At 48.5% G+C, this 23,265-nt stretch overlaps 1 protein-coding gene across 1 annotated transcript; it reads right to left on the bottom strand.

Annotated features, from left to right (window-relative positions):
• Positions 1 to 435: 435 nt before the first annotated feature.
• Positions 436 to 4,025, bottom strand: AOC1 (amine oxidase copper containing 1). The gene is made up of 4 exons (XM_041002422.1): positions 2,438 to 4,025; positions 1,463 to 1,748; positions 1,004 to 1,136; positions 436 to 752 (listed from the first exon to the last, which is right to left on the bottom strand). Exons 1-4 carry the CDS (start codon positions 4,011 to 4,013, stop codon positions 486 to 488), a joined length of 2,262 nt encoding a protein of 753 aa, XP_040858356.1. The 5' UTR covers positions 4,014 to 4,025; the 3' UTR covers positions 436 to 485.
• Between the last annotated feature and the right edge of the window lie 19,240 nt (positions 4,026 to 23,265).

Consider the following 23,265-nt stretch of genomic DNA (forward strand, 5'->3'; position numbering starts at 1 on the left):
GTGGGCTGTCACCCAGCGTGTCTCTGTGTACACATTTCCCCTGTGTTTATAGAGAGATCTTAGGGATAAGCCCCCTGGAGAGGGTCAGCGTGCTGCAGGGCAGCATTGCTGGTAGTTTTGCCAGGTTCCCCATGGCATCAGTTTTGGGGTTGTACTAGTTTGCATACCCCCCTGCTGACATAGGAGAACTCCTTAGGGCCTCTCCATAGGAGGCTGGGCCAGGTTTTAAGAAGCCAATCTGAGGCAAATCCAGCATCCTAGCGAGCCGCCTTCGCGTGAGTCATGGCATTCCTCTCTGGAATGCATGTGGGAGAAGAGGTGAATGTGGACCAGGTGTGCTCACATATGCATGTGTGTGTCCCACATGTGTGGGCAGTATGTGGGCCTGGCCCACTGTACCTCCCCCTGAAAGCAGCACACACCACTGGGCTCTCTGAGGTTTATTGTTCATCCTGTAAGGCCATCTGTCTACTCGCATGGGCCCTTCACACAGGCCTGTAAGTCCCATTGAAGGAAAAGGGGGTGGGCATCGAGCAGCTCTTGTCCTCAGGGAGCCAGCGCTGGACATAGTTGGGGCCCTCATCCCGAGGCCACACGATCACAGTGTCTCTAGATGCCACGGAAGGGTCTTCTGGAAAGAAGTTGAAGGGCCGGAGCAGGAAGCCCACGGAGTTCCCAGGTGTGGATGTGTTGGGGATGTCCTCTGAGTGGGGGATATGCAGGAAGCCCACGGTCACCCAGGCCACCAGGTCCTGGGGAAGAGAGAGAGGGGGTCAGAAGGCAGGGTGAAGCCGAGCACCTGCCAGTGGAAGCCACTCTGGCCTTCGGGCATTGGCAGTTGTTCCTGGAAACTTCCCCAAACTCTCCTAAGCCACACGTTTGAGTGATGGGTGCATCTGCGGGGACTTCTGTACTTGTCCTCCACACAGGAGGTCACTGCTCCTGGGATGGGGGACAGAACTGAACAGAGGGTGATGAGGCCAGAGGTGGGCAGGGCCAGTACCTCATGATTAATGTCCTCATTGTTGCGTAGAAACTCCTCAAAGACCACAGGGGGATCCCAGGGATCGTTCTGGTTGTAGATGCTGCTGCTGCAATGCTCAGACTCCCGGTACTTGGTCACGGCCAGTGGGTACCTATTAGGTCGAGGAGAATCCAGGGGGCTTTTGGTGTTGGGCAGGCCTCCCAGCTCCCCTGGGGAACACCTTCAAGGTCAACGATGGGCGAAACCTTTGGCTGCCTTCCCCCAGATGAGAGCTTTCCCCCCACAAAACAGCCAGACCACTCACTGTTACCTGAGGGCCATGTGTTCAGCATGTATTTTCAATTGCCCCTCCCCAAACAGATGTGCACAACCAGCTCCACAGTCACATATATACAACATCTTATAAATAGAAGCACAGACAAACATGTGATATTGAGGGCTGCCCTGACTGTCCCCAGCGTCTCTGGGTCTTCTCACCTGGCCCAGGTGACAGCTTGCTCCTCTTGCCAGCCTGGGGGCAGCACTTGGTCAGCCATGGAGTGGATCTGCAGGCGGTAGCTGCGCTTGTGGCCCCAGCGATTCTCCTTGGGGCTGGAAAAGAGTAGATACTTGGGCAGAGTCTGTCCGAAGCGGAAAGCTGCCTGGTGCTCCCGGAAGTACTGCTTCTCCTTGAGAGTGGGCTGGACCAGGTGGTGCTGTGGGCTCCAGGGGACAGTGATGTTCTCCAGCTCCATGTGCAGGGTCTGGAAGCTATTCTTGGTACCTGGAGGTATGTGGGGAGAGGGAGAGTGAGCATCAAGTTCCAGAACTGAACCCTGCTTATTCTGTACGACCCCTAAACTGCCAATCATCAACCACGAAGATAATACCCTGGCCTAACTATGGGGAAGTATAAAACCCCAAAACCAGTGGGGCCAGCAGACAGCTCACAGGTCTGTCACTGCAGCTGTAGCAATTCCATCGCAGCTCTGCACAGTGTCTCAAGAGCTGGGCTCAAGCCCATCTGCTGTGGCTGCGATCCCAGAGAAGGGACAGCCCACCTCTTTGAAGATGTGAGAGACTAGGCAGTGTGCTCTGGGCCCAGAGCAGTGAGTGAGGCCGAGCAGGTGGAAGTCACCCTTCTGGCCCTGGTGGCCTGAGGCCACGTGATTTTTGACATTAGGCTGACTTGGCATCACAGCCATGCTGTTCTTTCATGGTGACATCATTCCTCTAAGGCAAAACCACACTGCATTTCAAAGCTTTGAGCAGAGACATGTTCTACCCCTTGGGCACTGCCCCCATCTCCACCCCATGCATACGTTCTTGCTCAGTTCTCTCTGTAAACCTCCATCTAGCCCAAGGGCCAGGCTAAGATCTACATGTGGGTAACTGCTCCTGACTTGTTGCTCCCAGAGGAGTTTTGGCCTTGCCTCCTGTGGGACTCTGTGCTATTGGCTGGATGAGTCCTACCCGCCACATCCAGGTCGACACGGTAGTGCACCAAGTGAGTGTGGATGTTGCCGAGCAGGTGGGTGTGCAGGCGTGAGCCATAGCGCAGCCCCTCAGGGGTGTAGAAGGTGGCATGGACGTAGCCGGTGGCATGCATCTTGGCTTCCAGCACCCCATTGGGGTAGAAGATGAAGTCCCAAATGTAATCGTAATTGTAGACAGTCGATGTTGTCCGCAGCACCAGTGCCTGGCCCTTTAGCCCTGCATAAAAGTTGAAGCCACCACTGAAGTTGGAGTCAAAGTGCCTCCGGAGGGGCACCCCTGTGGGCATCTCAAAGAGGCAGAGAGCTCGGGGGTAGTAGACAGGATCATCAGCATCGTAATAGTGGAAAGTGTCCAGGAAGGTGGCAGACTCTGGGCAGTCGATACCAGGAGCTAACTCGTGAGTGACACTGCCCAGGCCCCAGCCCACATCCATGTACTTGGTCTGCATGCCTGCAGGTGTGTGTCCTCCATATAGCGCCACGGCCTCTTGCACGCTGACCTCATAGGCCACACGTTCACCTCCAAAGTGCACATTCAGGATCTGTATCCCTGAGGAGGAGCGCAGACGAAAGGCAAAACTCCAGCCCCCATACTGCACGGCATTGCCCTCCAGCCTGTAGCGCGGGCCGTTTAGCTGAACCAGGCGGGGGCCGCTCACATTGGTGGGAGTTGGGAAGTCTCCACGGAGTTTGTAGGAGGAGAAGAGGGGTGGCTCCTCTGTGCTCTCGGCCCCAGGGGCACTGGGCGTTGGACCCTCCAGGATCACCACATCCACCTCCCCGTCTGCATACTTCTGAGCCAGTTCCTCTAGGCTTTTGTAGAACTTTCCATTGTACCAGACCTGCTCGACTGTCCAGTGCTGAGCATCTGTGCTCCCATGATCCACCAACAGCTCTAGCCCTGTGGGATGTAAGAAGAAGCCTTCCACGAAGCGCTGCAAGATCAGCCAGCTGCGGCGCTGGCCAGATGCAAAGCCCCGGGGGGACACGTCGGTGAAGGTCAGGCATCGGTTGTGGCAGTCTTGGTATGAGAAGCCAGTGGTATCAAGGAAAAAGCGGTGCAGGGGCTTTGTGGCCTCCTGTAGCATGTGGTGGAGCAGGGCATACTCTACAGCAGAGATGGGCCTGGAGGCCCAGGATGGCTGGTGCCTTGGGGACAGTGCCCGCATGTAGTAGGGCGATGGTAGGGGACCCACAGCAAACTCTGTGATATTGGGGGGCTCCTGGGCTCCAAAGAAGATGATGGCTCTAGCTTCCCGAACAGGCTGTTTTCCACCTTTATCTAGAAATTTCAGCACATTATGCTTTTTGGGCAATAACATCTCGATGAGAAACACGGAGTTCTTGGCTAGTGTCGGTGCGCTGCAGGGTTGCAACTCTAACTCCTTTCTAGACCATAAGAAGTTGTGCACAGCCTTCAATTCTTGGTCACTCAGGTCTGCGAAAACACCAGCCTTGCTTCCCAGGCCATCAAATGAGGGTTCTACCCAGGCCATCTGCAGCAGCAGGAGGGCTGCGATGGCCCAGCCCATGGCCAGCTTCTCTTGCCCCATTGCTCTAGAGTGGAGGAGGATAAAGTAATAGGTTTCTATCAGGCGTGGGTCCTGGATTACCAGCTGAGTCTCCTCCCCTCACCCCACCCCTGCTGGAGGCAGTCTGCAGGGGGAGCTGTGGCTGCACACACAGTGTTGTCTGTACTCCATCAAACAGCTTTACTATTTTCTCCTAACTCCTCTGTAAAGCTGTTAAGGGCTTGTGGACTTTCTTACCTGGGTGAGTTCTCTTCCTGCCACCCTCTCCAGGCACTAATCAATCCCACAGGACATGGCCCAGCTATGGGCTCTGTGCATCCCAGGAACCTGAGGTGCAACAGTTTTGCTGTGTCCTGGAGAGGTAGAGACCCTACCTGCCAGCAAAGCTACCATTCTGATAAGACAAAAGTCAACAAACTTGGGCATCTAGTGTAAAAGTTGAAAGGGCAGGCTTCCTGGGATAGGGTTCTTGGTAGGCTCACTCAACCAGGACAAGCTATGGACATGGGCCGCCATGTTACTCAAGCTTTGTGGGTCTTTTTTTCTTAATGACACCATGCAAATAACAGCAGCATCAGACAGGAAGTTAGAAATGAGTCTATGTGTGGGAGAGGGGCCTTAGCAAAGCAAAGCACCTGCGGAAAGGAGTGTAATGGCCCTTTGCAACCCTGGAGGCATGTCTTGGAAGCAGCCCAGGTTCTCCAGGTCCTACATGGTCCTACCCACACCCAGAGAACTTCATAATTGGGCCAGCCTTCTCCCACGGAAGAGAATCTAGGAGAATCTTCTCTGCCCAGTGCCACTGATAACATTAGCAAGTAAAACTCTGGGAGGAGTTTTACCTGCTTTGTAACCAGCAAACGGTTTGCTCAGGAGAGGGAAGAGGGAAGGAAGAGCAGCAGGAAGTAGAACCCATGCCCTTACAAACCTGAGGTCTAGCTGCAAGCTAGGCGTGCTCTCTGGTTCTGTCAGGAAAGATGCCCACCCATTCTGATGGATGTCCTACCCAGTGCACTAAACCTTACTGCCTCGTTTACCACTCCTATTTCATGTCTGAATTCTTTCTTGTACCAAGACAAGACCCTATAGCCTAGCCATTTCCTCTACCAGCAGTAGCTCCCTGTTAGGTTGTGGGAGAAATCAGTTGGAAGTATTTGCAGCAATGCCTTCCTTACAGGAAAACTGCTAGAGGTGTCGGCTGTTCTTTTTAAACTAAACCTTGGTGACACCTGTATGCTTAAAGTCCGAGGCACTGCAGAGTGACTGTGACTAGAGTGTGGAGGATGAGAATCAAGTGACTAGCCATGCCCACCTTGTGTCATGGACCAACTTTGGTAGGAGAGTACCTTGGGGAGATCATCCCGGTACTGAATCAGGGAGATGCTTTTTCCGCTTCTCTTTTGTGGTCAGAACTCTCCCCTCCTAACCCCAAGCTCCTGGTAAACACACCTGTGAAGTCTCCCCTGATATACAGCTCCCACTCCATCTTCCCTTACGCCTGTGGAGGGGCCACCTGTTAGGCTGCACCTGTGTGCAGTCTTTGGGAGATCTTAGTTCTTGCACAGATGCTATTTCTGCAGACCCAGCATTGTGCCCCTGGGTGCTGCTGGGTCCCAGCCTGGAGGTTGCCTTTGCCGTGCTGTGTCTCCTTTGAAAAAGGGCTACCTTTGCCGCCTCTGCCTGGTGTCCTAAAGGCCCTGATTGACCTTGGAGTCCCACTTCAGGACTCCTCCCTGCCCGCAGAGACAGTGGTCTGATTAGTAGCATGCACACGTGCATGGGGTGAAGGGCTCTGGAAGATTCTGTCGTTCACAGGCCTTCTGCATCCTGATGCAGAGGCTTCAGGATCAAACTGGAGAAGACTCTTTAAGCTGTGCATTTGAGTCTCTGAGTATCTCCCTTGCGTGCCTTCCTCCGAGGGAGCCCATGGTCCACTTGTGGGGACTTGTGGGATAGCATTGAATTTGGGGTGCATGTCATGGGCTTTCCTCAGCCAAAAGTAGAGCCCACAACACTGTGGAGATGTGTCACCTTTTGCCTTTGTTTCTTGGAAAATGTATTGGAAAATGTTCAATTTCCAGGTCACAAGGATTGGCAACACAGCCCACTGGTTCGCTGGAGGCCCTCTTTTCCTGTGTACTCTTTCTTTCCCACAAGCTCAGCTTAACAGTGTCCATTTCCCAGCTGATCCCATGCCAAGTTCACAGGATGTGTGCCTTCTAGAGAGTTGGCCAAAACCCTATACCAACCAGGGACTTACCGTTTTTGGCCCTGTCTACCTTAGTTCACTTCCTCCCCCAGCTCTTTGATGGCTCATTGCACACTAACAGGCATCTCTTGAGATATAGATGTGTTTGCATGAGCTGTTCTGTCATTCAGTCATACTGGGAACCATGAAACTTCTCTTCATGGCTCTCCCTGCCTTGATGATAACAGTCAAGGTTCAGTCAAGAAGATCCAGGGTCTCACACTACTTTGGTTTTGCTCCAGGCCATGGCCCCTCCAGCGAACTTCCCTCTGTTTATCCTGTCTGGATCCTCTGGAACCAGTGGGAAGGCCCTGGGACCCATATGCCCTTGTGATTCCAAGGCTCAGCCTGAAGGGAGCAAGTGAGACAGGGGTTGCCAGAAACCAGCAGATAGACAAGAGATGAGTTCTTGGTCTATTTTAGACAGGCCTCTCCGTCTCCCTCTCTCTTGAAACTTTATTGTTTAGAGAGTTTTATGCTCACAGTGGAATTGAGCAGCAAATGCTCAGAGTCCCTCCCGAGCCCTGCATACACAGATATGGCCTCCCTCACAATCAACACCCACCAAAGCTGAACCTACGTTGACACATCATGATTACCCAGAGTCCTTTGCTTTTTCTTGGTGTCTGTGGGTTTTGACATGTGTATGATGATGTGACCCCCTGGGTAGAGCAACCTAGGGAAGAGTTCTGCTGCCTTAAAAGTGCCCTGTGCTCTGCCTGTTCAGTCCTCCCTCCCCTGAATCCCTGCCAACCACCGACCCCACAGCTTTGCTTTTTCCACTTGTCCTACAATTGGAAGCCTACAGGGTGCAGCCGTTTCAGATCAGCTTCTCTTATTAACCGGCTTGTGAAGGGGGACTGCAAGTCCTCACAGCTGGACCTTTTCTTGTTAACCAAAGAAAGTATATATTTTAGAAGGCAGAGAGAAAAAGAGAGCATTCTCCATCTGCTTTTTCAGTTCACCCCTCAATGGCTCTGGTGGCTGGGGTAGGGCCAGGTTGAAATCAGGACCCAGAGATTCCATCTGGGTCTCCCATGACGGTTGTAGGGACTGAAATTGTTGGACTGTCATCTGCTGTTTTTCCAGGTGCTCTAGCAATGAGCTAGATTAGAAGTGGAGCGGCCAGAAATGAACTCCGATATGGGATGCTGGCGTCACAAGTGGCAGCTTAACCCATTGAGTCATTGAGTTTTGCCATAGGCCTTTTTTTTTTTTCCAAATAACAGCATCTATTCTGCTTTGCCAAGCAGAAGAGAGATGTGGAAGGGACCTTTGCCTTCCCCAGTACAGCCCTCTGTTCAATGTCCATGTGAGCTGCACAGTAGGTGGACAATGGCCACGGGACTGACAGGGAAAAGAAAGAACTTGTGCCTGGTGAGTCCTCCGTGCTTGGCCTAGCAGTTCAGATAGCCATGTCCCACACTGGGGTGTCTGGGTCATATGTCCAGCTCCACTCCCGATTCTAGTTTCCTGCTAATGCAGACCTGGGGAGGTAGCAGGTGATGGCCCAAGTGATGGGATTCCTGCTCCTCTCCTACTAATCTTTTGGCCCTGTCCTCTCTCACCCATGGCAGTTGATGCAATCAAAGTACTCTTGGGGTCTTATGCACTTCACTGGGCTCTTGGTCTTCCACCCCTTGCCTCTGCTTTTGCTCCTCTCCCTGTGCCCCCAGTCCCTGTACATACTCCCCTTCCCAGCAGTCCCTTCTCAGCTCTCCCCCAGTGCCCATCTGAACGCACCTGTGTGCTTGGCTCCTAGCTCGCCTCTGCTGCCAGCCTTCGTCTCTGAGCACTGATCCCTGATTCCTTTCTTGAAGTCTACAGGACCCCGCCCTCCAGGGAGGGACTGGATGGGGCATGGGCCAAGCAACGTAGGGAACTATGGCTCAGGAATTCTCTGGTGGGCAGAGGCAGTGACGTGAGAGGTTGCGGGGGGTGCTGACTGCTGTGACAGCTGTGTCCTAGGTCTGCTTTCCTGGAATCTGTCCTGTCACAGTTGCTGCCCTCCAGAAACATTGTCTTAGGCTTGTTATAAATGGTGCAATGCTGTAATCTGTTAACACAGATGGTGCCGAGATGCCAGAGATAAAGACAAGGGGAAACTTCCTGTAGTCCTGCCTGCAGCAGACACAGAGACCAAGTCAGAGGCTGATGAAGCTGGCAATCACAGCAAGGTGGCATTTGACTCCTATATAGCTCAGGGAACCCAAGGCAGCACAGTGAGGGAGAGACAAGCCCCTGGGTCTTGTAAACCAGCTCTGGAACCCAGGCAGGGTTCAGAAAGGAGGGAGGACTTGGCTGGGAAGCATCAGGATGGTTGAGGCTGAAGCACAGGGAGGAGTGGCTGAGTCAGACTGGGAATGACAGGGTGAGCTTTCCATTGGAGAGGGAAGGAATAAACTCAGGAAATTGGCACGCCTTGCTTGGGAGAAACAAGAGGTCGCTACTGCCTTGTTCAATGAGGCTGGATTGCTTCCTATTTTGTGGCTACTTGGATTTTTATTTCTCATTATTATCCTTCCTGCTGTTTGCATTACCAAGTCATTTCCATATTTATTGGCAACTAGAAGAAGGAAGGAAAAAACAATTAGTTAACGTAATACTTGCAATTCAGAAAAGTCTGTTGATTCTAGGGAGAGCAATTAGCTTTAGATACTAACATGATGATCAATACAATGGCCACAGATGCTTCTATCCTTCACTGCTAATGTCTGCATGGATTGTGAGCTGGATTTTGCTGGTTATGGGCTCACCAATCCCATGGTGAGTTGAGATACTTTGAAGAAAAAGGGAATCCCAAGAGAGCAACCCAACGTTGACAAGTACTCCTGTGATCTGTGTCTGTTCCACAAAGGACACCACTATAAAGTGAACAGGGGGAGGACACACTGGGAGACGACATTTGTGATGATTAACCATGAGAGACAGGGAGTGGCATTTGAGCTGGTGGTTAAGGCTCCAGTTACAATGCCTGTGCCCTACAGCAGAGGACCTGAATTTGATTCCTGGCTCTGGCTCCTGGATCCATCTTACTGCTGCAGACTCTGGGAGGCAGCAGCTGAGATTCAAGCTGTTGGGTTTCTTCCTGGACTGAGTTCCTGGTTGCTGGCTTTGGTCCTGGCCCAGTCCAAGCAGTTGCAGGGTCCTGATGAGTGAACTAGCAATGGAGTACCCTTCTTCCCATTGCTTATACTCCTTGAACAACCAAAAAAAGTGAAAATGGACCCCATACAAGAAATTGGACCTTTAGTTCATTCACAAAAATGAACTAAAAGGAGATCAAATACCTAAATATAAGAGCTAAAACTATACAACTGAGAAGAAAACATAAGCATATATGTTCTTGACCTCAGAATTGGTTGAAGCTTCTTGGATGTGACACAAAAGCAAAATAACCAAAGGAAAAATAGATAAATTGGACAGCAATATTAGAAACTAGTACTTCAAAGAACAGTATCAAGAAAGGAAAATGGCAACCTGCAGTAGGAGAAAATACTTGAAAATCAGGGATCTGATAAAGGGATTGTACCTAGAATATATGAAGAACACTTGTAATTTAATAACAGAAGGACAAATAACTCCATTTAAAAATGGGACAAGAATCTGAACTGCCTTTTCGTTGAGGAAAACAGACAAATGGCCTACAAGCATGTGCAAAGATGTTTGGTATCATTAGTGATCAGGGAAATGCAAATCAAAATAGCAAAGAGGTATCCCTTCATACCCACTTGAATGACCAGAGTGAAAAAAAGGACACAATGACAAATATTGTTCAGATGTGGGAGCCCTCAGACATAGCTGGTGGTTATGTAAAATGGTGCAGGCACTTTGGAAAACTGCATCTCTTCGAATGGCTAGACTCACAGTCACCATATACCCCAGCAGTTCCACCGCTAGGCAAACATCCAAAACGAATGCATTTTCACAATGACCAAAAGTGGGTGCAATGTAAATATTCATCAGCTGATAAGAGGGTAAACAAAACGTGGTAGAGCCATTCAATGGAAGGTCACTTAGTCATAGGAAGGAATGGATGCCCGATACATGCTAAAATACAACACGGATGAATCTTAAATCTAACATGTCAAATGAAAGAACCCCACATGGAATCTACATATGATATGATTACACTCCTACGAGAAACTCAGTTTTGGATTAGAAGTGCATTTGTGGAGCCAGGGTTGTACCATGTATGACATTGACAGTCCATAGGAGCATTGGTTCAAGTCTCAGCTGTTCCACTTCTGATCCAGCTCCCTGCTAATGTGCTTGGGAAAGTAGCAGAAGATGGGCCTCAGTACTTGGATTGTGTGTCTAAGTAGAAGACCCAGACGGAGTTCTAGGCCCCTGGCTTTATAGCCTGCCTGACTTCTGCCATTGTGGCCTTTTGGGGAAGGAACTGGAAGATGGAAAATTCTCTCTCAGTGTCTTTCCCTCTCTGTAATTCAGATTTTCAAAGGAATAAAATGAATCTTAAAAAGGAAAAGACATGCATTTGTGATTGATCGCTTGACGATGAGGTGGGACAAAGGGGCAGAGCATGAGAGCTGATGGACATGATGATGCATGTGTTCTAATGTAGACTGGTAAGGACTGAAAATACCTGTGCTTATACTAAAAATATACTGAATTGTACAGTTTATAAGGGTGAATTATAAGGGATATGGGCATGTTTTAGTAAAAATATTTTAAAAAAAAAGGGGGGGTGTTAATATTTAGAATACACAGGGAACTCTTGCAAATCAGCCAGCAAGAGGCAGAAATTCCTACAGAAATTTGGGTAAAGAATCTCAAAGGAGGGACTGGTGTGATGGCTCAAGAGGCTAATCCTCCACCTCTAAAGTGCCAGCATCCTTATAGGCACTAGTTTATGTCCTGGCTGCTCCACTTCCCTTCTAGCTTGTGGCAGATGAAAATGACCCAAAGTCTTGGGACCATGCACCCTTGTGGGAGACTCGGGGCAAGCTCCTGACTTCTGGTTTCGGATTGGCTCAGCTCCAGCTGTTGAGGCCATTTGGGTATATATATTTGCAGAATCTCAAAAGCAGCTGAGATAAAAGGAAACCAAAAGAGTAAAAAAACAAGTGAAGAAAGGCTTTAATGTAGTACTTATTAGAAAGATGCCAGTGTGGGTGTTTGGTCTAGCCATTAAGATGTTCACTTGCCACATTAGAGTATTGAGTTGAACTCTCTTGCTCTCAGCTTCTTGCTAATGTGACTTCTGGGAGGCAGAAGTGATGGCTTGGCTGGCAGATTTCCTAATATCCACATGGGGTTGTAATCCCTTCTGCTGGCTTTGACTTTAGCCCAGCTCCTGCTGTTATGGATTTTTGGGGTGTGAGCGTGGGGGTGATTGAATGGCCAAACAGCCAGGGCTGGGCCAGGCTGAAGCCAGGAGCCAGGAGCCAGGAGCTTCTTTCAGGCCTCCCTTCCCACCCCCCTGCCATACACACACAGATGTGGGAGCCCAAGGCTGTGAACCATCCTCCTGTGCTGCAGTCATTTGAGGAGTGAAGCAACAGATGAAAGATCTGTGTTTCTCCTTCCCTCTCTGTAACTCTTGTCTTCCAAATAAATAAAATCTTTTGAAAAAAAAAAAATTGAAGGCAGCAGTCGTTCATTGAAGGGTCCAATCCATTCAGGTGTGACCTCATTTATGCAGTGAACTGGCAGCTATCTTCATTCCAAAGGTTACATTCTGCAGGCTCTGTGAGAGGTATGAATTCTGGGGACACAGCGTTACCCAACAGCCTTATCCCCAAGCTGCATTGCGGAGGGCCTAGGCAGCGCCCACGAGTGAATCTGACACCTGTGCTCTGGGGCTGGGCCAGAGAAATCCAAACACTTCAGGAAGGGGGGTGTTGAAGGAATGTAGTGGAGTCTAGTGAGAAAGAAGCCTTTAAGAGACCCCCAGTCTCCTTGGTCAGTGTCGTGTGGGCGCATTGCTTCTATCTTGTGTTTGTGCAGGTTGTGGCCATGGGATTCCCAATGTCAAAGGCTGCCATTGAGGCTTTACTGCCTTGCCCTCTTCTCTAGTCGCTGGCTGAATGTGCTTCATGTCAGCCTGCTAGGCCCTCCCTGTTGAAGGCCACCTTGGTCTCTGTGAGATATGATTCCTCCTCTGGGGGTTAATCATTGGTAGCAGTTACAGATAACACTGGGGCAAAGATTATTTCCTTTAAGTTCTTGGCTACCCGTTTTGCTTAAAGGGGCGGAGCCTGCGGACATGGGAATTGATCTCTGAGTGAAGTGGCTCTGGTGAGCAAGCGCACCAGCCACTGATGGCTCTGAACTTTGATGCTGAATCCCAAGGCGCAGGACGTGAGAGGAGAGAGCAGTGGGAGGCTGGTGACTTGGAAGCCAGCTTGCATCTGGGCTCTATAAAAGATGGAGACAGAAGGGTGATTGGGGCTCTCAGCATTTCTGGAAGTGTCCAAGCTAGGAGTCTTCTAGAGTATATAAAGCCTACCTCTTTTCCTCAAGAGGCCATGGAGTCTCTAGTGGTCAATTTCCATAACATTTCTGGAAGCCCTAGCGAGACAGAACACCAAATCCTGTTGGCTGGAGGTGATCTGGATCCAGGGCTCGTGACCAGGGGCTTGGGATTGAGGAGCTTGTGCCCCCATCTTACTCTGGCCTCCTTCTGAGGCCCGGGCCCAAGGGCACGGTCATGTCAAGTGGAAATGGGATAGTCATGTCCAAGGATAGTCAGGAGAAGCCAGTGCCTGCTTGATCAACCTGCCCCGAGCTGATGACGACCAGCTGTGGCTCAAGCAGCAGGTGAAGGCATCCGGCTCCTGGGGTAGTGGTGGCGCTCTGAGATGTTCTGAGAACTCCGCCAGTGGTTGGGAAGGCTGTCTGGGCTAAGGGCGTCCGGCTCTGGTGCAGAGCCATAGTGCAGATTTTTCTAACAAGGCTTCTCAGAGACTGCACCTTAGCTCTGGAATTTAAACTGGAAAGGTACTGATAAGCATGGAATTTGTGATTTTCTGTCATCTGTTAACTTTTTTTCTGTCACCTTCATCTTCTTGTGGTTTTGCAAAATTACAAATTTTGATTTAAACCTATAGAAGAAAAGATGCTGTTTTTCAACAACACTGCTTGGCCTCAGTTACCACTTCAGATTGAATGAGAAGTGGCCAGTTCATAGATCTTTGTTTTATGTCACTCTTTCTCAACTAGAGCTCTTTCGTGAAAAACAAAACAAAGCAAATGAGAGACAGTTCTACCTAAGTCTTTATGCTTCTATACCAAAATGAGTCCATACAGAGCGGTTTAGAGAAAGTATATTAAATCAAATGCTTATTGCTTCATATAACTTAAGTAACTCTTTGACAATCTGCTTTAAATTGGTTAAAAGGCTAAATTTTAAAAAATTCAGAATTGTTAAGATGTATTTGTGTTTGGGCTTGGTCAGTAAATGGCATCGTTATCCTTGCTACTAATTTGAAGTCATAAAAATGTAATTTTGACCCATGAATAATTTAGACGAAGGTATAATACATTTTATGTTTTGTATTCCAAGTACAATGAGTTAGCTTTTAGGGTTTTCTTTTATCAGAAAAATGGTTTAAAATGGTTGGTGTGTTTGTCTCTTTCCTAAGTTATCTGAGTACTGTTGCTAAGTACAAGTTGGGCAAAGGCAAGTGAAGAAAGTGTTTCCATATGCAAATGTAAGTACTCCTGGCTTCTCAGTTCTGTGAAGCCTTGGTCTCCTGACCTGCTCACTCTCATCTTGACATTTCTCCGATCTGACCTTCCCGTGTAAGCTAGAACACAAATCTGACTGCTTCTCCCTTTTCTCACTGTTTCCTTCTCCCTTCACTTGATTCCTGTTATGAACCAGATACGGTGTTAACTACATGATTTGGCATTAAACCCTCCTACATCCGTCCCTGATCTTCCTTTGTCCCTGGTACTCCGCCTCACGCTAACTCTCCTGCCACATGCTGCAGCCGTTCCAGAGCCTGCCTGCCTTGTATCCTTTCTGAAAGCCTCCCTCCCTCCATATTCACTGACTCTGCTCCTTCCTGTAGGCTCTGCAACACAGCTGCATCGCCTTCCTCCTGACAGTTGCTTTGTCCTTTCTTGTTCCAGGGCATATGTGAAGCATCTCCTATTGCCCTTGTCATGTGGCCTTGTTCTTAAGGCTGTCTGTTCTAGTGCTTCCTTGAGGTCATGACTGCAACTGGATTTACTAAGAGACCCAGAGACCAAGACAGTGTGTGGCACACAGTGGATGCTCAAGGTCTGATTTTTGTTTTTGGAATGAATGAATGAGCAGATCATGCAGACAAGGAAGAGAAGACAACTTAGGTGTTCAGCATCTGTAAAGTTTTAATGTCCATGTGACAATCTGAGGATAAACATAGCACGAGTTCCCGAGATTGCTATTAAGATGCTGTCATAGGTCATTTTCTGTTGCTGGGGATTTGATAAAGAGTGAAGGCTGATTCAGCATATGGGCCTGCAGACTAGGAAGTCATGTGGTGAGGTGGAGTCAAACTGGCTTTTACAACACACCCGGTCACTAGATAACCCCATGTTTACTGCAGAAAAATTAGACTTATTAATTTATGAGTGGATCAATCATTTCTTAATGTTCCCACCCTTTAAAGGGGTTAAATATTAATGGAGCTTTGGAGGGAACATTGGAACTTAGCAGATGGGGGAGATCTCCTAGGGAGACCTCAATTGATGCCATGTCAAGGGACGAGTCTTGCACAGTCATGATCGCTTAGAGCAAGGAGCGTCAGAGCAGTTTGAGTGAGCACAGGCCTCATGTCCTTGTGGCAGTGTGATCTCCCAAGGCCCCCCTCTCAGAAGTGCTTTGTTCTTGGTTTAACCCTATTGTCTTAAAATTTTTAACTTTTGAATGAGAGGCACTCATCCAAATGAACATTTTTATTCTCTACTGGCCACTACTGTTTATGTAGCTGGTCCTGGTTTGGGTTTAGGTCAGGGCGAGGTAGGCGAGGTGACAGGTGGAGAGCAATAAGGCTGCTTGAAGGGAATGCAATTAGATGAGCAGGGCTGGTAAATGGAGAGGGTGAAGTTGGATGGAGGAGGGCCCAGAAAGCTTCAGGAAGAGAGACTCTGGGCAGGCTGCTGGCAGACCCAGAAATGTAACAGGCAATTGAGGCTGATGTCTCAGATCACTGGGTTTGTACTTAACTTTTGCGGGCTCTAATTCCTACCACCTGTGATTTGCTGTTTTAGCACCATTCCTCTTAACCACCTCTCCATTTGCGGAAATAACAAGTGCTGGGTAAGGATGTTCTTTAAAACGAAGTGTTTCTCCGCAGGGCTCCAGCACCAGGGCTCAGTGAGAGGTGGAGGACTGAAGGGGCATCATTTGCATCCTTATTAGAGCCTCTGGAGGCAGCTGCTGGGCTATTAGAAAATTCACCTTCCAGCTGGACCCAGGGGATGCAAGAGAACTGGGCTGGCTCTTCAGTGCTGAGGTGCCTCGGGGGCTCCTCCTCCAATTCGAGCTTGTTTAATCCTAGAGAGAGCCCCGTGCAGTAGGGTTTCTAATTTTTCTGCAATAGGCATGGGTTTTTATAAATAGCAAGAGAAAGGAAAGGTATATGATCATACATTATTCATATGAGTAGAGAGCTGGATGAGGTCCACATGGGCAGTTTATATCAATCGTCAGCCCTGGAACAGGATCTGATTGTGAGGTCGAGGCTGCACTTGGAGAACAGCATGAGATAAGGCTTTGAGGATAATCTTCTGCAAGCCAGGTCCCATCCTTGCTCCCTTTTTAATTTGGTGAAGTTTATGTTTCTCAAGTTTCAGCCCATGAGAACCATTCGTGGAGAAGGAAGGTGAAGGTTCGCATCTCAGGTCTCTGTTGAAGTCAGGTGGGTCTGTGCACTCCCCTGTGTGTCACCCAACGGATGTCACCTTTGGGCAGCTCTTTCTACCAGTCAGGAGGGCCCCTTCACATGACTGTGGGAAGTTCTGGGTTTGGCTGAGCAGTGGATGAATGTCCTTTTGGTAATGAATATGTTAATGTGTGGCAGAGGCCTGCCTAAGGTTGGAGAAGAGAAACTTTTCTTGGGAATAGGATGTAGCTGTGAGAGTGACTCAAGCTGGGAGATCATGAAGATCCCACGATTTTAGACCCGACATCATTGCACCTCCCCTAAGTCGTGGCTTCTTTAAGGTTGCTGGTCTGTACCTCTTGTTCTGTGCCCTTTATGCTCCAAATTTGCTCCCTAACATTCCACTGTGACCCCACGGCTTTGTATCCGTAACACCCTGCGGTCCTTACCCACGAGGCTGCTTTCCCTAGCATCTAATAAAGACCTCCAGCGTGGCCTGCTGTGTCTGGTGTCTTAGGTTTGTGGGAATGAACTGAAAGAGCTAACACTGCTTTCCCAGGCCACAAGCAGGGAGCTGGAAGGGAAGTGGAGCTGCCAGGATTAGAACCAGCACCCATATGGGATCCTGGCACGTTCAAGGCTAGGACTTTAGCCTCTAGGCCACGCCGCCAGGCCCAAAGACAATTTATTTTAGAGGAAAGGGCTCAAGTTTGAAAAAACCTCGACTTTTGGAGGGATCAGAACTGCTTTGTACCCAAAGAATTAGGTGGCCTATTATCTTAGGTTGTTGGAGACTCTGGCTGGTAGTGTATTCCTAAAGCTCAGAATCTTTGCCCTGCCCAGTGGCTCCAGTGGGGGTGGGTGGGTTTGAGAAACTGCAGGAGATGTCTATTTTGGGGAAGGGGCAGCCATAGCCCACCCTGAGAAGGCTTCTCAGGCCACCGAGAGGAACATTGAGAGGATCCTGCTGTGTGTGGTGTGATGATGACTCCGTCGCTAATGCATTCCCTGCTGATCTCCATGCTGACCCAGTTCGAAGATCTCCATGGGCATCATCTCATTTCTATTTCTCAGCAACTCCTTGTGAACATCACTGTTATCATCCTACCTTCCAGATATGGAAACCTGCCCCTGAGGCATCTAACTAACTTCTCTTAGCCTGATACCCAAAGCATCCTACCCTGCAGCCGACCCACTGAGACCTGTTTTTTTTTTTTTTTACCCCCACTGGCTGCGGGGCTGTGTGCTGGAACTACCATGGGTGTGGCCCTAAGGAGTGATACCCTGAGGTCCCACACTGGATTCCAGCTGGGTCGGTCTGGAGAGCAGCCTGGGCTTTCTGTCCCGGGTTTCAGAAGCTGATGATTCTCAGGGCAGAGGAGACAGCCATTCATGGAGCAGCCCCATAGCTGTGAACAACTCGCACGCAGGCACACTGGTTGTACCTGGAGAAATCGGCCTTGTTTTAAACAAGTTAGACAGTGCTCGCTATGACAACACATACACTAAAAAAGTTAGCAGGTTTTCATTATGCCCAAGTTTCAAATCTTTAAAAATACTTGATTCTGAGACGAAATCTCTGCTTTCTGCTTGTGATGAGGAGGGTCCTGGGACAAATCAATGTCACGTACGCATCGTGTGATGAATTGTATCTTCTTCCCCACATTCTTATGTTGAAGTTCTCATCTCCACTACCTTAGAATATGACTGTATTAGGAGATAGGGCCTATACAAAGGTAATTAAATTAAACGGAGACGATTAAGGTGATTCCTAATCCAATATGACTGGTGACTCAATAAGAAAAGGAGGTTGGGACACAGACATCAGGTGCCCAGTGGACAGAACACATGAGGACTCAGGGAGGAGCAGGCACCTGTGGATCAAGGATAGGGGCCTCAGGAGAAACCAACCCTGTTAGTGTCTTGGTCTTGGCTGTCTAGGCTCTTGGACTGTGCGAGGTAAGTGTGTGTTAACTGTTCAGTCTGTGGCAGCCAGACCAAATGGATACAGGAAGCAGCCTAAGAGCCAGCTGTCACTGTCACATGAAATCAAGACAGACGAAAGGGCCTGACAGGGAGCCAGGGGAAGGGAAGTGGGAGCAGGTGGATCTCGCTCTAACTTCTGTTCCTCATTACCACGTTGGCCATGCCTGTGCTTAGGATCACAGTTCCCTGACCATGGAGTTGGGGCAAGTATTTGCTGCCAGGCAGTCCTCAATTTACCTGATGTAACAGTCAGGATAGGTATGGATATATGGATGTACAAAAGGGGCTTTATTAGTAAATCATGCTAACATAAATCTGGTAGCTGGGAGACCCTCCCATCCCCAAGTCGTCTGCAGGCTGGAGAAACTGGGGTGACCATTGTATGACTCAGTTAAAGTCTGAACACCTCCGAACCAGGGATGTTGCAGTTGGAGCATTCAGCCCCAGAATCTCAGAGACTGCTGCTATGAGTCCTGGAGTCAGAAGATGGACAGCCCTCTGTCCTGACATCCAAGGGCAGGAAAAGAAGTGGATTTCTACTTCAGGAGAAGAAATCACCTTCTTATTCTCTGAGCCCCCAGCTGGTTGGATGGTGCCCACTCACACTGAGTGTGGCTCTTAGTCCACTGCCTCACATGCCACTCTCCTCTCGACATACGCTCACAGTTATACCCAGAAGTGATCCTCTACCGGTTTTATAGACAATTCTTAATCCAGTTAGGTTTGCATTTACACATGATCTTAGCCAAAAGGCCGAGAAGTGATTAGATTCACATCTAACATTGACTATCACAGATCTACCATATATAACTCCTTAAATAATACCTAATTACCAAATTAAGGTGATACCCGTTGCACCTAAGGTGATGTGATTACTCTACCTTGAACTTCAAACGCACTAATTCCTCTCCCAGAAGGGAACTAAGGAGCTGCGTGATGCTTATTCTTTTCCTGATGTCCCGTAACATAAATACTTTGATGTAAAATTAGCAATACTTAATTTACTCTAACATAAAGCTAGTAATTCTTACATTACATGGTAAGTGAATAAGAGATGAACAAAAATAAGGGTATTTTCTAAATACATATTCGTATTTACACACAAATACATTCTGTTTCTTGAAAAGATTATTTATTCAAAAGTAGGAGCTACAGAGAGGGAGAGACACAGAAGAAGAGCAATCTTCCATCTATTGTTCACTCCCCAGATGGCCTTACTGGCTAGGACTGAGTCTGGCCAAAGCCAGGAGGCAGGAACTTCCTCAGGTCTTTAACGTGGGCAGCAGGGTCCCAAATACTTGAGCCATCTTCCACTACTATCTCTAGGTCATCAGCAGGAAAGTGGATAGGAAGTGGAGGAGCTGGGACATGAAACGATGTCCATATCGGATGCTATCACTGAAGGGCAGCAGCTTCACCTATTATTCCGTGATGCTGGCTCCCACAAATGCATTCTAAACAAAGTAAGAAATGCTCAAGAGAATTATAGTCTATCTCTATAACTGATCATGTGGTCTTAGCTTGTATTTACTACTATCCATTCTGTAGTCTCTTTAGCTTCAGAATGTACCGCTATCGACCCTGGTTCTTTACCCAATGGGATGACCTAAACCTCCAAGACTGTGGAGTCTAGGCCACTTGTAGTATTGTCTGGACTGGGTTGGTGTACTCTTCTGTTAAGCTTCATCACAGGAAATGGCTGATCTAAGAGATGCCCTAAGGAATCGTCTTTATTTAAGACATATTATTCCTTACCTCTATTATGCAGTAGGAATCCAATTTCTCCTTTGTAGTCCAGGTCAGTTTCCCAGGTAACACAGTTGTCTCTATCCCCATTGTTAGCCTGAGGACTCAGAGACACGAAGAAGCTCAAGTGACTGACCAGCAGCCTTAATTTCAAGTCCAATAGAATCATGCCACTCTTGGTGATGGAAGCATTCTCCCTTCTGGAATCAAGACCTTGAAGCTAGGAGAGCATCAGGTAGTAAGAATGAGAATCAAATTGCCTTAGTAGGTCACAAAGGGTAATGGTGGGTGATGCAGCTCCCATTTTCACTCCTTGGTTTCTGAACCTGTGGACCCTGGATTTGGAGGGAAATAGTGCTGACTCAGTGTGTGCACAGCCCTGAAATGCTTTGTCACCTCACTAGCACTGTAGCTGTGACTTTAGAATATCATTCCACCATTCCATCAAGTCAGCTGCTTCAGGATAACGGGAAGTATGTTAAGAACAGTGAATTCCATGAACACAAACCCGACTCCACTCTTCATCTGCTGTGAAGTGAGTTCCTTAATCAGAAGCAATGCTATGTTAATAACTCTGATGGTGGATGAAGCATCCTGTGGGTCCTGATGGTAGTTTTGGCAGAAATAATATGTTCAGAGAAGATAAATCCATGTCCAGAATATCTGTCTTTTGTAGTAAGGATGAAATGTTTCCTAGTCATGACAGAAATGGGCCAATGCAATCACCTTGTCAGCAGGTCGCTGGCTGATCATGCTGGGGAATGGTGCCAAATCAGGGACTCAGTGTTGGTGTCTGTTGTTGGCAGATTGGACTCTCCATGGTGGCCACAGTCAGATTGGCCTTGGTGGATTGACGTCATGATGCTGAACCCACGGCATAGCATTCATCCAATGCCACCACGGCCATTTTGTCCATGAGCTCATTGGCTCCATGCAGAGGTGGCCGGGAAAAGAAACTCACTTGAAACTACAGAATGAGTCAGTCAATGCCTCTGAACATGAAAGTTGCCTTCTGCTAAGGCCATTCTTTGATGACCATTCACACGGGACACTAATGTCTCTCAACCTCTGCCCACTTGCAGAGGTCTACTCTCATGCTTCCTTCCCATGTTTCTTTGTCATCACTTTTAAAGATTTATTTATTTGAAATTCAGAGTATCTTGGGTTAGAGAACACTCCCTTCGTTATAAACAGCTTGTAGGCCATGGGCAAGCATTCAATTTCTACTAAGGCCCACCAGCTGTCAAGATTTGTCTCTTAAAGGAGAGAGGTTGTCTGTGGATGATAACAGGGTCTTGCTCCAGAATCCTAAGGAGACACTGTTATGATCCAACTACAGGGCTTGCCAAAGATTTCAAACACCTTCTTGTCTGCCAATGACACCACAAGTATCGGTAGATCTGCTGGACCCTTTGGCCAAATGGCAGAGCAGCTTGCACAATGCTTATACTTGTTTGTTTCAGTGATTTCTCCTATTCTGTGCTCAAAACTATAAGCCTTTTGGGTCACTTGGCAGGTGGGTAAGAGTAACACTCAAGTAAGGAATGTGTTCCCTCCAAAATCCAAATAGACCTCTCAGGTGTGGTGACTTTTCCTTGGTGTAGGAGGAGCCAGGTCAAATATATTCCCTGTAACCATTGACCTCTCACCGCCCCCCACCCCCAGAAAAAAGCTTGTACCAGCCAGCTGAACAATGCTTTCCCTTAGCTGGCTTATATTATATGAACTTGACCTTAACTGGATTCTTGATTTCTGCCACCATGTGTTTGCCCTGTGTGCCCTCACCAGCTTTCAGCATCTCTCAGATTTATTCTTTTCTTTTTAAGTAAACCTACTTTGGCTTTGAACTTGTCCCTTGTGTTCTCTCTATCATACTCATATTTCTTTATACAAGTTACACTTTATTCACTTGACCTGAAATGATTCTGCTTCCTTATGTCAGATAGGCTTCCCATCTGTTTCACTTCTAAGAACACCATGATTAACTTTCCAGTGCCAAACATCTGCACATGCCAGACCATTCTGCTATTATAGTCCCTCTGTTGTCCATTCTGGCAACCGTGTCCACCTTACCGCCTGAGTGTACCACCTGGCGCTTGCCACCCTAGGATCCAGTTATTTTTGTTGTTTAGGTTTCTCCACCGAGCGAGGGAAGTTCCCACTGTCGTGTTGTGTGTTGGGAAGAGCAATGGTGCAGCTCTTTAGTGATTTTGAGCCTCTCTCACAAATCAGATTTTACAAGTGTTGGTAGAAGGTATGTCTGCTGGACCCTTCAGGTGTGGGTGAATAGATATTAAGTGACAAATACACTTGGGCAGTCTGATCTCCCCACATCTTGGGTCATTTCCTCCACATTAATCAAGGGATGTGGAGTGTCTCCATCTCACAGTGGGCCATCTCTAGATCCATGTTGCTCACAACCAACCACACAAACTGGGCCTTACTTAAGTCTCCAAGTTGTAACACTAACTTCAGCCTGCTCCAATTTTATGTATCTTCTGTAACCACCTCCCAACCTGACTTTCATATGAACCAGCACGTGCCGCAGACTAACTTAGCCCATCTCACACCCATTCTGGTTCTCATGAGCTGCTGCACCCACTGGTGCTCACAAGAGCCAAAATGAATACAGGGCAGCTGGATTAGGCCATAGCACCAGTGGCAAGTGCCAGGACTGGGTGTGAGACACATCAGCCTGGACTGTAGTACTCCCTGGCAAGTACAGTATTTGGTGCTGGGAGCATGAAAACCAGGGAAGGGGTGGGCCACGTTGGACAAGGTGGCAGCACTCATTGGCTTATGTGAGGGCTGGGTTGGAAGCAGATTAGGCTTAGCTAAGCTACATTATCCATGTGTGTGCCTGAGAGCTGGGTGGGATATGGGCTGAGCTGGGTTAGGCTGTAGCAGAGGATAGCACATATAAAAACAGGGGCTGGGAGCAGGCCTGGTAGGTGTTATTAAGGGTTGCCTCAATTAGGCCACAGCACCTGCTGGTATGCGTGAGGCGGGCTGTGGGTGGCTGGGCCATATCTGTTGGTTCATATGAAGTATGGGGCTGGGGTGGAACTGATCAAGCAACTGCATCTACCGGTATGTGTGTTGGCTGGTGCAGATGACAAACCAAATTGACTTTGCACTGTTGGTACACACAAAAGTCAAGCTGGAGGTCACATTGAGGTTTATTGGGGGAACTCTCCAACTAGACAGTTGGATTTAGATCCTAGCCACCCTGGAAGATCACAGGATGTATGGTCTGACCTTGGAGTGCATGTATCAGGACTGGACCTCCTCAGTTGCTGATGCTTATTCAGTGGACAGCATGCCCAGATGAACACAGGGGACATGACAGCCAGCTCATCTAGGCCAGCAGGGGACATTGACTGTTTTGTCAGAAGCTGAAAAAGAGAACAAGTTGGACAATTCTCGCCAAGCTCACAGCATGTTCTTGGGTCTGCGA

Source organism: Ochotona curzoniae, unplaced genomic scaffold (genome assembly GCF_017591425.1).
Source record: "Ochotona curzoniae isolate NIBS_2020 unplaced genomic scaffold, NIBS_Ocur_1.0 scaffold_2476, whole genome shotgun sequence".
Lineage (NCBI taxonomy): Eukaryota > Metazoa > Chordata > Mammalia > Lagomorpha > Ochotonidae > Ochotona > Ochotona curzoniae.

Excerpts from the sequence above, each read along its gene's own strand:
- AOC1 (XM_041002422.1), bottom strand. The coding sequence starts at position 4,013 with ATGGGGCAAGAGAAGCTGGCCATGGGCTGGGCCATCGCAGCCCTCCTG. Across the intron at positions 1,749-2,437 it reads TGTCGACCTGGATGTGGCGG|GTACCAAGAATAGCTTCCAG; the intron begins GTAGGACTCATC and ends ACATACCTCCAG. Across the intron at positions 1,137-1,462 it reads CAAGCTGTCACCTGGGCCAG|GTACCCACTGGCCGTGACCA; the intron begins GTGAGAAGACCC and ends TCGACCTAATAG.